General features: G+C 39.6%; 1 protein-coding gene across 7 annotated transcripts in view; it reads left to right on the forward strand.

Moving 5' to 3' along the window:
- The window catches only part of ZNF451 (zinc finger protein 451), a 96,818-nt gene that overhangs the window by 68,305 nt on the left and 14,389 nt on the right, over positions 1-14,124 (forward strand). For 4 of the 7 annotated variants that reach the window (XM_020913501.2, XM_020913489.2, XM_020913485.2 and 1 more), the window contains exons 12-14: positions 3,498-3,628; positions 4,482-4,668; positions 12,403-12,471. In XM_020913501.2, coding sequence (XP_020769160.2) covers positions 3,498-3,628; positions 4,482-4,668; positions 12,403-12,471 — 387 coding nt within the window. The remainder of the gene's footprint in view (positions 1-3,497; positions 3,629-4,481; positions 4,669-12,402; positions 12,472-14,124) is intronic. The other 3 variants (XM_070456730.1, XM_070456731.1, XM_070456732.1) reach the window with 2 other exon arrangements.

The raw sequence follows: 14,124 nt of genomic DNA on the forward strand, positions 1-14,124 counted from the left end.
TTTCCAGCATCAGGGTCGTTTCCAATGAGTCAGCTTTTCACATTAGGTAGCCAAAGTACTGAAGTTTCAGCTTTAGCATCAGTCCTTCCAGTGAATATTCAGGACTGATTTCCTTTACGACTGACTGGTTTGATCTCCTTGTAGTCCAAGGGACTCTCAAGGGACTCTTCCAACACCACAGTTCAAAAGCATCAATTCCTCTGCGCTCAGCTTGCTTTATGGTCCAGCTCTCACATCTATACATGACCACTGGAAAAACCATAGCCTTGACTAGATGGACCTTTGTTGGCAAAGTATTGTCTCTGCTTTATAATATGCTGTCTAGGTTGGTCATAACTTTCCTTCCAAGGAGGAAGTGTCTTGATTTCATGGCTGCAATCACCATCTGCAGTGATTTTGGAGCCCAAGAAAATAAAGTCTCTCACTGTTTCCATTGTTTCCCCATCTATTCGCCGTGAAGTGATAGGACTGGATGCCATGATCTTAGTTTTTTGAATGTTGAGCTTTAAGCCAGCTTTTTTACTCTCCTCTTTCACTTTCATCAAGAAAGGCTCTACGCTTTCTGCCATAAGGGTGGTGTCATCTGCATATCTGAGGTTATTGATATTTCTCCTAGTAATCTTGATTCCAGCTTGTCATCAGTTCGCATGATGTATTCTGAATATGTTAAATAAGCGATGTGACAATATACAGTCTTGATGTACTCCTTTCCCAATTTGGAGCCAGTCTATTGTTCCATGTCCGGTTCTAACTGTTGCTTCTTCACCTGTATACAGATTTCTCAAGAGGCAGGTCAGGTGGTCTGGTATTCCCATCTCTTTCAGAATTTTTCACAGTGCTGTGATCCACAGAGTCAAAGGCTTTGGCATAGTCAATAAAGCAGAAACAGATGCTTTTCTGGAACTCTCTTGTTTTTTCAGTGATCCAACAGATATTGGCAATTTGATCTCTGGTTCCTCTGCCTTTTCTAAATCCAGCTTGAACATCTGGAAGTTCACAGTTTACATATTGCTGAAGCCTGGCTTGGAGAATTTTGAGCATTACTTTACTAGCGTGTGAGATGAGTGCAATTGTGCAGTAGCTTGAACATTCTTTGGCATTTCCTTTCTTTGGGATTGGAATAAAAACTGACCTTTTCCAGTCTTGTGGCCACTGCTGAGTTTTCCAAATTTGCTGGCATATTGAGTGCAGCACTTTCACAGCATCATCTTTTAGGATTTGAAGTAGCTCAATGGGAATTCCATCACCTCCACTAGCTTTGTTCACAGTGATGCTTCCTAAGGCCCACTTGACTTTGCATTCCATGATGTCTGGCTCTAGGTGAGTGATCACACCATTGTGATTATCTGGGTCATGAAGATCTTTTTTGTATAGCTCTTCTGTGTATTCTTGCCACCTCTTCTTAGTATCTTCTGCTTCTGTTAGGTCCATACCATTTCTGTCCTTTTTTGAGCCCGTCTTTTCATGAAATATTCCCTTGGTATCTCTGATTTTCTTGAAGAGATCTCTAGACTTTCCCATTCTATTGTTTTCCTCTCTTTCTTTGTATGGATCACTGAGGAAGGCTTTCTTATTTCTCCTTGCTATTTTTTGGAACTCTGCATTCAAATGGGTATATCTTTCCTTTTCTCCTTTGCTTTTCGTGTCTCCTCTTTTCACAGCTATTTGTAAGGCCTCCTCAGACAACCCTTTTGCCTTTTTGCATTTCTTTTCCTTGCGGATGATCTTGATCACTGCTTCCTGTACAATGTCACGAACCTCCGTCCATAGTTCTTCAGGCTCTGCCTGTCAGATCTAATCCCTTGAATCTATTTGTCACTTCCACTGTACAGTCATAAGGGATTTGATTTAGGCCATACCTGAATGGTCTAGTAGTTTTACCTACTTTCTTCAATTTCAGTCTGAATTTGGCAATAAGGAGTTCATGATCTGAGCCACAGTCAGCTCCCGGTCTTGTTTTTGCTGACCATATAGAACTTCTTTATCTATGGCTTCAAAGAATATAATCAGTCTGATTTTGGTGTTGACCATCTGGTGATGTCTATGTGTAGGGTTTTCTCTTATGTTGTTGGGAGAGGGTGTTTGCTATGACCAATGCATTCTCTTGCCAAAACTCTATTAGCCTTTGCCCTGTTTCATTCTGTACTGCAAGACACGTGTTACTCCAGGTGTTTCTTGACTTCCTAATTTTGCATTCCAGTCCCCTATAATGAAGAGGACATTTTTTTTTTGGGTGTTAGTTCTAGAATGTCTTGTAGGTCTTCATAGAACCATTCAACTTCAGCTTCTTCAGCATTACTGGTCGGGGCATAGACTTCAATTACTGTGACATTGAATGGTTTGCCTTGGAAACGAACAGAGATCATTCTGTCCTTTTTGAGATTGCATCCAAGTAGTGCATTTCAGACTCTTGTTGACTGTGTGGCTACTGCATTTCTTTTAAGGGATTCTTGGCCACAGTGGTAGATATAATTGTCATCATATAATGGTCATCTAACTATAGGCCTGCCTTTAAGCCTGTCTTGTCTTCGGACATTCCTTTCTCTCTGAGCTTAATCATTGCTAGCTTTTGATTTAATTTGAGAAATGTGAGACTCTTTGTTTCACTAGAACACTTAGGGGCCATTGTGGGGTTATTAACTGGCCTACTTTGAATATTGTGTCTCAGGGAGTAGGATGCCCAAAAGGGGAGAAAGGCAGTGAAGGGCAAGTCGGTGGAGCGATCAGAATGTACAGAACATTTGTTAGTTAAGTCTGCTGTCTTGTATGGGCATGGTTTGTGGTGCACCCAAGCAGTTACAATGGTAACATCAGTGATCACCATAACAATGTAATAATGATGGAAAATTGTGAAATATCATGAGTATCATCAAAATGTGACAGAAAGTTAGCAAATGTTGTTGGATTAATGACATTGATAAGCCCACTTAAGGCAAAGTTGCCAGAGACCTTCAATTTGTAATTTTAAAAAAAAGTATTAAAGCACAGTACAGTGAAATTGGTGCGTTTGCCACATTTGATAGGAAGCCATATACAAAGAAGAGGATTAGGATTTCAGCTAGAAACCCACTGACCTGGATAAGGCTTTTAGTAAGTCCAGCTTCCTCATTGCCCACTTTTTAAATTCAGCGAGCAGCCTTAGCATACTTGTAAAAACTCCACTCAAGCATATGTTCATGCAGAACACCACCAGAGAATTCCACACACCACTGTGCTTGTGCTGAACGTCCCTGTGAGCCTTCCACTTGCTAGTCAGGCTTGGGGTAGGTGTCTACTTTGCTGAGGCTTCAGCAGCACACTGGTCCTGCATGGGCTGCAGCTGCCTGTTCTGCCTGCTACTTTGGTACTTTTTTTCTAGAAACATTTTTTTCCTAGTATTTGTTTTTCCTTATGGAATTTTCAGTTGTGTCTGTTGTTCTGTTCTTGCTTCTTTTGTTTGACTTATCATTTATGCCTGTTCTGAACAACAGTCCTGTTTATTGTTCTCAACATCTTAGGGGGGAACACCAACTGGAAGCCTCCGGCCCACTGTAAGGTCTACAACTACCTGAGCAGGATTGGCTGCTTCTTCCTGCATCCTCGCTGCAGTAAGAGGAAGGATGCTGCTGATTTTGCCATATGTATGCATGTGAGTCACTGCTTTATTCAGAATCTAATGTGAATCTAGGACCCATTTGGATTAATTCTCCCACTTAAATTATAATGACACTGTAGATTCCTTTTCAGTGCTGTGTCTTTTGTATAAAACCTTTTGCGTCAAGTTCTACTTAAGACCGTTGGGAGCAGGAACCCATAGCACATGGTGACTGCTTCATTCCCAGTTCTAGCCAGCCCTCAGCTGTCCCATAGTAGAACCTTAACTGTTTCTAGAATAAGTGATCAGGAGGTGTCACTCCCTGACACATGAAGTGCTTCCACATTTAACATCTCTGAAATGAGCAGGCCCCGTGACAGTCACTGTTGGCCCAGGTGGAATATGCATTTGCTTCTGTCTCAACTAGTCGCCTGGAGAAACGACCCACCTGAGACCCAGTTTAAATTAAATTTTCTGCTTAAGCGTTTCTGTGTCACCCTGATAACATGAATTTACTCTGTAGACTTGTTGATTACTGCTTATGTTTTAAACCACAAGATGATCTCTTTTTCCATCGAGCTAGTTTTAAGGTGGAGCGTGCTTGCCTTACTGTTACTTTGCTTACTTTAGCCCTGTTACTGTTCCACCTTTATATGGAGTCCTTCTCCTTTTTCTTTCTCTCTTAGTGGCTCATTAAACAGTTTATCTTAAAATTGACAGCACTTTACATTTTTTAAATATGGTATTAATATATTTTATTTGTGAATGAGATCTTTATATCATACTTTAGTGGGAGCAAGGGGATATACTGAATACACCTTTCTAGGTAGGCGTTCATTCTGAAATAGCTATAACGTGATTGGAAGCACAGATGCTGATTTGATGTGTGCCATTTGTTCCAACTTAGGCTGGCCGTCTAGATGAACAGCTGCCCAAGCAGATTCCTTTCACCATCCTCTCAGGAGATCAAGGTTTTCTGGAGCTAGAGAATCAGTTTAAGAAGACTCAGAGGCCAGCACATATACTCAACCCTCACCACTTAGAGGGAGATATGATGTGTGCCTTGTTAAATAGCATATCTGACACCACCAAAGGTATGCAGCTGCAGCCTCGGGGCAAACCGCCCAAAAGGAGGAGACTTCACTGCTGAGAGACGCCAATAAACTGCTGTCCACTATCGCCCTGCCGCCTGCTTACTAAACCGCCACGCGCGCATGCTTCTGTTGTGCTTCATTCCTTATCTGCTTTCATTTTGAGTGTATTAGAAGGAGAATGAATTCGTGATTTTCTGGAGCCCTTTTTCGTCTAAAGGATAAAATTTATATTCATATACTTAATGATTTGAAATATGCTATTAGAGTTTTGCAAAGCTCAGAATCTGGATCTTCATTTTGTTTTGGAAATTCTAAATTGATCTTCAGTTTTTCGGAAATCAAAGTGCTTATAGGAGAAACCGGAAAGCAGTAAATATGGCAATACCAAAAAAGAAAGAGCATTTAGGAGGTTGACAGTGACAGGATGCAGCCCTGGGCGATCTTTATTACTTTGAAGGGCCAGGAGCCCCTGTCTTGCATTCTCTCTGCCTTTCTGAGATCGTTCAGTGAATGCATGCTGGTGGCCAGTTTAACTAACCGATATTTAGGAAAGGGTGTAATTCTAGGGACCCAGATGGTCGTGTTTTTTTTAATTTCTGAAGTAAATGTGGTAGGAGAGACTAAAAGAACAGTTTTTAATGTCCTGATAAGTTGCAGCCATGGAAGGAGTCTGAAGGTACTGGTGACTGACGTCAGTGAGGAGCTGACTGCTTCTCGGGATGCTTGTTATGCACCTTTACAGTTCCCGAGCATGCCCTCCTCCTCGCCAGTTTCTTCATTCCATAGATGTAGAGCCGCATTTTGATTGAAGATCTATTCTGAAGAACTTTGCTCTGATCACTCATTGCAATGTATCAGTTCAAAGTTAGGAACCATTAAGCTGCTGGCACACTCGTGCTCTTGAAAGGAAAGTCAACTCTATTTTGCTTATTTATGTCATATTTTAGCACTGATTTATCTTCCTATTCTGTAGTTTTTGTTTTCATTCACTTGCTTTTTCTGTTTGTGGCTTTTTTTCCTTTTCTTTTTTTTTAAAAAAAATTTTAATTAATATTTCTATTGGAGTATAGTTGATTTGCAGTGTTCTGTTAGTTTTGGGTGTACAGCCAAGTGAGTTAGTTATACATACACCTGTAAACCCTCTTTTTTAGATTCTTTTCCCATATAGGACATTGCTGAGAACTGAGTCGAATTCTCTGTGTCCGTGGCTTTTTTAACTGCTTTTTCTTCCATTCTTTATACCATCCCTTCCCTGATCCTTAAAAACATCTACGTAATATCTCATAAAATATTTAATTTTTACCTTTGCCACCTAAGCCAACCCCCTTGTCTTCGTCCTACTGCTCTTGGGAGCATTGCTTTGGTATTGAGACCTGTTATGATTTTGCCTTTCTTTCAACTTTATTTGGAGTGAAAGCTGCATATAAATAGGTCTGCATGGGTATGTTAGGGTTAGAGGTAAGGTGTAGGTTATTGTTATATACCGAAGTTCTTTTATGAATATTTCTTATACTCTATATATTTTAAAAATCATTTACTCATAGTCAGTGCTCATTTGAACTTACTGCTCTTTGGGGGCACATGTGTACTTTATTTTGAATTTTTGTGATAAACAGAGGCAATGCAGTGTATAAAGAAGGGCATGGGCTTTTGTTCAAATGCTAACGTTGCTGCTTCTGATTTCAGGCAAGTTATTCAACTTTTTGTGAGTCTCACTTTCATATCTCTAAGTTTGTAAGAATTAGTGATACGTATAGTGTCTAGAGTAGGACAGTGCATAGTGAAGTGAAGTGAAAGTCGCTCAGTTGTGTCTGACTCTCTGCGACCCCATGGACTATACAGTCCATGGAATTCTCCAGGCCAGAATACTGGAGTGGGTAGCCTTTCCCTTCTCTAGGGCATCTTCCCAACCCAGGGATTGAACCCAGGTCTCCTGCATTGCAGGCGGATTCTTTACTAACTGAGCTATCAGGGAAGCCCAGAAAGCACATAGGTGCTCAGTAAATAGCAGGTATTATTAATTATTGACTCTGCCAAAGCCTTTGACTATGTGGATCACAATAAACTGTGGAAAATTCTGAAAGAGATGGGAATACCAGACCACCTTACCTGCCTCTTGAGAAATCTGTATGCAGGTCAGGAAGCAACAGTTAGAACTGGACATGGAACAACAGACTGGTTCCAAATAGGAAAAGGAGTACGTCAAGGCTGTATATTGTCACCCTGCTTATTTAACTTATATGCAGAGTACATCATGAGAAACACTGGGCTGGAGGAAGCACAAGCTGGAATCAAGATTGCCAGGAGAAATATCAATAACCTCAGATATGCAGATGACACCACCCTTATGGCAGAACGTGAAGAAGAACTAAAGAGCCTCTTGATGAAATTGAAAGAGGAGAGTGAAAAAGTTGGCTTAAAGCTCAACATTCCAGAAAACTAAGATCATGGCATCTGGTCCCATCACTTCATGGCAAATAGATGGGGAAACAGTAGAAACAGTGGCTGACTTTATTTTTCTGGGCTCCAAAATCACTGCAGATGGTGATTGCAGTCATGAAATTAAAAGACGCTTACTCCTTGGAAGGAAAGTTATGACCAGTCTAGACAATATATTAAAAAGCAGAAATATTACTTTGCCAACAGAGGTCCTTCTAGTCAAGGCTATGGTTTTACCAGTGGTCTTGTATAGATATGAGAGTTGGACTATAAAGAAAGCTGAGCACAGAAAAATTGATTCTTTTTGCACTGTGGTGTTGGAGAAGACTCTTGAGAGTCCCTTGGACTGCACGGAGACCCAACCAGTCCATCCTAAAGGAGATCAGTCCTGAATACTCATTGGAAGGACTGATGCTGAAGCTGAAATTCCAATACTTGGGCCACCTGATGTGAAGAACTGACTCATTGGGAAAGACCCTGATGCTGGGAAACATTGAGGGCAGGAGGAGAAGGGGACGACAGAAGATGAGATGGTTGGATGGCATCACTGACTCAGTGGACATGGGTTTGGGTGGACTCCAGGAGTTGCTGATGGGCAGGGAGGCCTGTCGTGCTGCAGTCCATGGGGTCGCAAAGAGTCGGACATGACTGAGCGACTGAACTGACTGACATAAAAAGGAAACATGATTCCCAGCCACTATATGTATATTTTTAGATTTTCTTTCCACTGTTTTCTTTTTTAAATTGTACTAAAATATACACAAGATTGGGCTTCCCTGATAACTCAGATGGTAAAGAGCCCAGCTGCAATGTAGGAGACCCAGGTTCGATCCCTGGGTTGGGAATATACCTTGGAGAAGGGAATGGTTACTCACTCCAGTATTCTTGCCTGGAGGAATTCCAGAGGAGCCTGTGGGGACTACAGTCTGTAGGGTTTCAGGGTTGGACACGACTGAGCAACTTAATACTTTCACATGTAAGATTTACCACGTTAACCATTCTGAAATGTCAGTCACATCTGACTCTTTGTGACCGCATGGACTGTAGCCTGCCAGGCTGCTGTGTTCATGGGTTTTCCAGGCAAAAATATTAGAATGAGTTTCCATTTCCTTCTCCAACCCAGGGATCAAACCCAGATCTCCTACATTGCAGGCAGATTCTTCACCACTGAGCCACCTAGGAAACCTGTTGTGTGGTGTTAACTGCATTCACATTGTTGTGTGGCCATCACCACCATCCATCCCCAGAACTCCTTTCATCTTGAAAACTGAAACCCCATGCCCGTTAAACAATAACTCCCCACTGTCCTTCCCCCAGCCCCTGGGGAGCCAGCATTCTGTCTCCTATCTATGCATTTGACTATCCTGAGTGTGTCCTGTAAGTGAAATCATGCTGCCTTTCTATTTTTGTGACTGGCTTATTATTTCACTGAGAAAAACATTTCCTCAGGTTTTGCCCATGTTATAGCCTGTGTCGAAGGGTCCTCTTTAAGGCTGAGGAGTACTCCTTTGTATGTCTGTACCCCTTTTGCTATCCATTTACCCGCTGGTAGATGCTTGGTGTGTGTCCACACTTCAGCTGTTGTGAACCATGTTGCTGTAAACATGGGGGTGGACATTTCTCCCAGACCCTGCTTTCAGTTTCTGTGAGTACCTGCCCAGACGTGTGGTTGCTGGGCCACATGGCGGTTCTGTTTCTAATTTTTTGAGAAACCTCCATACTATTTTCCACATGGACTATAATTTTTTACATTCCCACCAATAGGTCATGAAGACTTCAGTTTCTCTACATCCTTGCCAACAATTGTTATTTTCTGATTTTTGTTTTGGATAATAACCATCCTAATGGGTACATAGTGGTGTCTCATTTTGGTCATTTCCATTTTCCAAATGAGCATCTTTTCATGTGCTAAAGCCAATGCATTTTAAAATTAATGAAAGTTATTAAAATTAAGTGGCCAAAGAAGTATAGCCTTTAAGTCACATATTTCATTTAGGTCTGAATTTAAAGATGCTTTTGTAACTCTGAAATTTTAAACATTGTTATACTAAATCATAGTATGTTCAGATTCAGTTTGATTTAAGACAGTTATCTTTTTTTTTCCTTCATGGAAGACTGTGAAAGGCCTGGTAATAAACTTTATAACTAATTGTAAAATCAAAGACCAGTGATTTTTGTGGGTAACATTATTCCTTCACCTTTCCTAACAAATGGCCTTAAGAATAATAATAGTTTTTGTTAAGAAATGGTATTTAATATACATTAGAACTGAGAAGCATCTCTCAGTGCACAAACATCGGCGTGCATCCTGCACACGCTCATAGGTACAGAATGTTACTGTGGGTACTGTTTGGGATCAATCGGTTACTCTCTGTAGCAAGATTAGCCTTTAAATTAAGATTGAGATTTGAATGTGTCATGGTTTTTGCCCTGTAAACTCAGTCTCCTATGCATCAGGGTTCCAGCACCAGCATTTTGATTACAGTATGTGTGTATCCCTGTGGAGACATGTAAAAATATTAACCTGTCCTGAATTGACACCATAGCCCCCTTGTCCTTCTATTAGTTCTATTTTATATTGTACTGATTTTCAGTTTTTAAAAGTTTACCAAGATACATGGATGCTTTCTAGTGATCCTGGTCAGAGGAGCCTGGTAGGCTTTTTCTTTTTTTAAAAACTTTCACATTTTATTCACAAATATGTGTTCACTCTAACTCAAGCCCCATATTTCAACGATGCAGTCATCACTTGTCACTTCAGTGTTGTTTTAAAGAAGAAAAAGGGAAACTCATCTTTTTACTGAGGACCTGCTGTGTGCCAACTGCCATGCTAGATGTTTGTTGTATTTGTAGTGTTGAAGATGTTTATAACATTCAAAGAACTTCTTCCGCGTGTTATTTAATCCTTCTTGCATCACTGTGAGGTGGGATGTGTTAGGTTGCCCCCTTTCGTACATGGCGGAACAGAGGCCCATGTTGAAATAGCTGGCTGGGGCCAGAGCCATCCTCTGCGAAGACTGAGGTTCTCATTGATGCGAAGCCCCGATTTTATGTTGTGGAGAATCCAGTGTGCATTGTTGGCTGTTACCACGTCCTTGAAGAATGAAGATGAGAGACGCTCTGCTGCAGTCTAATGACTTTGCAGAGTATGTGTAGATACCAACTATGAACGCTTCAGAAATTAACAGGAAGATGCTTTTTCTCTTTGTAGAAGATAAAAAGATTTGATTATGCATTCTGGTCCTTTAAAAAGTAAGCTGGTTGTGTGTCAAACATAGCTGACTTGTCATCGTAAGTTCCCTAGGATCTTTTGTAAGTGAACTAGGAGGCCCTGTTTTCTTCTCTGGACTGTACAACTGCAGTCACAGTGCGTGAGGCAGGCTGCGTCAGAGGAGCCAGGTCGGCGGCCTTTTTATCTGCGCTGTGTGATGGTGCTCCTGGTTGTCACGTGCTCTAAGATAGAATAACTGCTACTTGGTTTTATTTAAGCTCTTAAGGATCTGTTTGTGTAAAGAACTTGACATTATCTTATAGGTTAGTTCAAGAATATTGATTTCCTTTATGTCAGATTTTCTCTTTAAAAACAGTTTTGTGTATTTAGGTGTTTATAGTTCTTCAGTAATGAAACATCTTCCTTTGAATTTTATATAAAGTTTGAACTTTACTAGAATATTTTTTCCTCAGTAATACAAGGGTGAACTAGAGCATAGGCTGTTATGAATTACTGAATTCAAATTGAAAACAGACTTTAGTAAAGTCTGTTTACTGTTTAAAGACTTCACTTTAGTAAAGTCTGTTTACAACATAGTACGTTTCAAAAAGATTTTTGTTAAATCTGAACACTGTCCGTGGCCATCTGGTTTATGACCCTGGGACTTTGTTGTATTTTTTTGGTTTGTGTCTTCATTTTGAAATGAATGGGATGGAGGTTAGTACCAATTACACAGGTTTCTAAAGCCATCTTGAAAACTGAGCACATGAGTTTACCCCTGCTGTGAAAGTGTAGGTGACTGAAGCAGTGGCGTTCCCTGTTGACTAGGCATTATGTGAAATAGCTGTTAAACCTAATTCTGAGCTTCTGTCTGCCTCTTTCCATATGATACAATTAATTCTATGCAGGGTACTGAAGACAGAAAAAATTATTCATGATTTTCTGTGTTCTGTGGGTGCTGCTGATTGAGGCAAAAGAAACCTTAAAAAATGTTTAAAGCCTAGTGTCAGACTCGTAGCCCTCAGGCCTACATAGGTCTTCACTGCAGTGGTGGATTATTTAGACCAGTTGCAACACGCTGCTTTTGACTGGCCTTGACTTTGAATTATAATAATGGAAAGCTTGGGCATTTTCTTTGTTCCTAATGTTTGAAGAATTAATTTTTCTGTTCTTCAAATTGTAAATATAATGTTTTATTTCACTAAAACATAGCTTAAAATATTTGAAGTAGTAAGTGTATATAAGATATTGTAGAAAAAGACATTGTTTTTGCTGGAATAGCAAAAGATGACATAATAAATTTTTGCACTAAAGGAATATAAGAGTTATACAGTGGTTTCTATTTGTAGACTATGGCAAATTGATTAATTTTTAAATGTATATTTTAGTATGTTACATATTTTCATATATGTGTCCATATGATTTGTATCCAGTTATTTAAACGCTGATTCAGTCACTCTGATAGAAATTGATACAAATGTGGTGAAAGTGAGAGCCAGGTCCCTGGTGGGGCCATGTTCATGTTTCAGTGGCTTTTGTCAACCGTTTCAAAGCCTTAGGGTTCTCACTAGTAAGCATAGAAGACATCAACTGAGTTTGTGGCATGCAGAGGCATTATTAATAATAAACCTGCGTCTCTATAGAGATGAATGCTTATGATTTTCAAACTACAGGAGAATTTTTTCTGTCACCACTAAAAAATCTTTTAAAGATGATTTAATGCCAATGAAACTTTGGAGTTTATTTGCTGGATCCAAATATATTAGCTTTTTCAAATTTACAGTTTTAAAAAAAAATACTGAAACTTATTTCCTAAACATACAAAAATCTTTTTCAAATAATTTTTTGAATATAGAGCTAAAAGTGAATTACCTATTTCATTTTTGTTTTTTCTTTATTTAAGTAGTAGTATTTGATAATTTTTTAAAAAATACTAGGGAAAGTTGTGTAATACTAATGGATTGTAATTAGTAAGCTTGGGTATGGGAGGAGACATTGAAAGTCATACCATTTTAGAGTACATAAATTAATAGCACAGTAACTTTTTCAGAAGTACATTTGCGTTTATTGATTCTTCCTTACAGAATGTGACAGTGATGATAACCTGGGTATAAAAAGTGCTTCAGTGGGAGAAGAATTCAGATCCGCAGAAGGTAACCTAATGGAGTTAACCCTTCACCTAATTGATTCTGTGTTTTTTAATTTCTTCCTCTCTTATTTCGCCCCCTCTTCCCTCCTCCCGCTGTGTTTTGTTTTGTTTTTTAAAGCTGTTCTTTCATTTAAAGGATAATTTGCATTTCCTTGTATAAGATACTAGAATAAATAAGGTTTTATCGGAGCCTGTCCACACTCATGTGTAAGTATGGTCTGTGCTGTTGCTTTCTCGCCACAAGAACATTAGTTGTGACACAAATGGTATAGATCCTGCCCCATCCTGCAACCAAACCTAAAATAATTATTTTTTGACCCTTTGCAGAAAAAGGTTGCTGTCCTGGGCTAGGAAAGGATTTTGGTTTCCTAATTTTTATTTAAATAGTATTAAGTTAAGAATATTAAAAAGTTATGCAGTGGAACTACGAAAGCAAGCACTTATATCAGAATATTAAAGGATTTTTTCTGCAAATTAGTTATGTTTCCCTTAATAGGTTTAAGAGAACTTTGTATATTACTTCACATCAAATCATTTACCAACTGCCACTGTTTGGCTGTGATGTAAGTCCAGCTTTTACTGTGGTTTTTCCATAACAGACTGTGCTTTTTAATAACCCTGGGCGGGAAATGAAACAACAGGATTTGGGGAAATAAGCTTACTGAAAGTTGAAACTCTCATATTGGCATCTTTGACATTCAAGATTAATAGTAGGATTCTTTTTGTTTGTTTTTACTTTTTTGGCCACGCCACACAGCATGTGGGGTCTTAGTTCCTCAACCAGGGATTGAACCCATGCCCTCTGCAGTGGAAGCATACACTGGACCACCAGGGAATTGCCACAGTAGGAGTCTTAATATACGTTCCAATGTGGTGTTTGTTGGTGGAGATTTGAGAGTGGAAGTGTATAACTAGGGAAGGAAGCGTGGCAAAACAAGCACACAGAATGGCCCGCTGTTGAGCTTCTGTTCATTGGCGCTGCTGTAGAATACAGTGAATCTGACCGGGAGCACACTTCTTGCTGTCTGGGGTAGGGAGTTTGAGTCTGGCAGTGGAATTGATTCTATTCAGTGAAGATTCTGTTCAGAGAAGACTGATCTTTCTTAAAGTCAGAATTCATTGGTTAAACAAAATTGGCAGTAGGTCAACGACCTAATTGGAAGCAAGTTTTCTGACCAGTTTGTTTTCCCAACATGGTCTTGCAAGGTCTGGCTTGGTGCTAAGCAGCCACATAATGACAGGTTAAACAGATGAAAGAATGCTTGTGAGTTTTAAACAGAAACTGCCAGCTAAGTGGTTTATGAAGTCCACGAAAAGATAAATACATTGAGCACCTAAGTACTTCAGACTTTGCAATCTTCACTTACTACCCATGACTAATCCCATGGAAAATGCCAAGCAAAATTATAACTTTTAAATAACCACACTTGAAAAACCTCCATAGTCCTGTGGGCTCCTAGCTAACCCAGGAAATCTGAGATCTGTATCACTGAATATGTATCAGAATTTCTAGCATTTTGTATCTATGTTGTACATTTTATGGCTGGGAGATTTTGAGAGTTTTTACATTTTTAACACTTCTTAGTTTGGAAAAAGTGGATTCAAGAAAAGATACTTTAAACTTTTAATTGTCCTATGAAGTAGAGATATAATGCTC

The sequence above is a fragment of the Odocoileus virginianus genome, chromosome 27 (assembly GCF_023699985.2).
Source record: "Odocoileus virginianus isolate 20LAN1187 ecotype Illinois chromosome 27, Ovbor_1.2, whole genome shotgun sequence".
Lineage (NCBI taxonomy): Eukaryota > Metazoa > Chordata > Mammalia > Artiodactyla > Cervidae > Odocoileus > Odocoileus virginianus.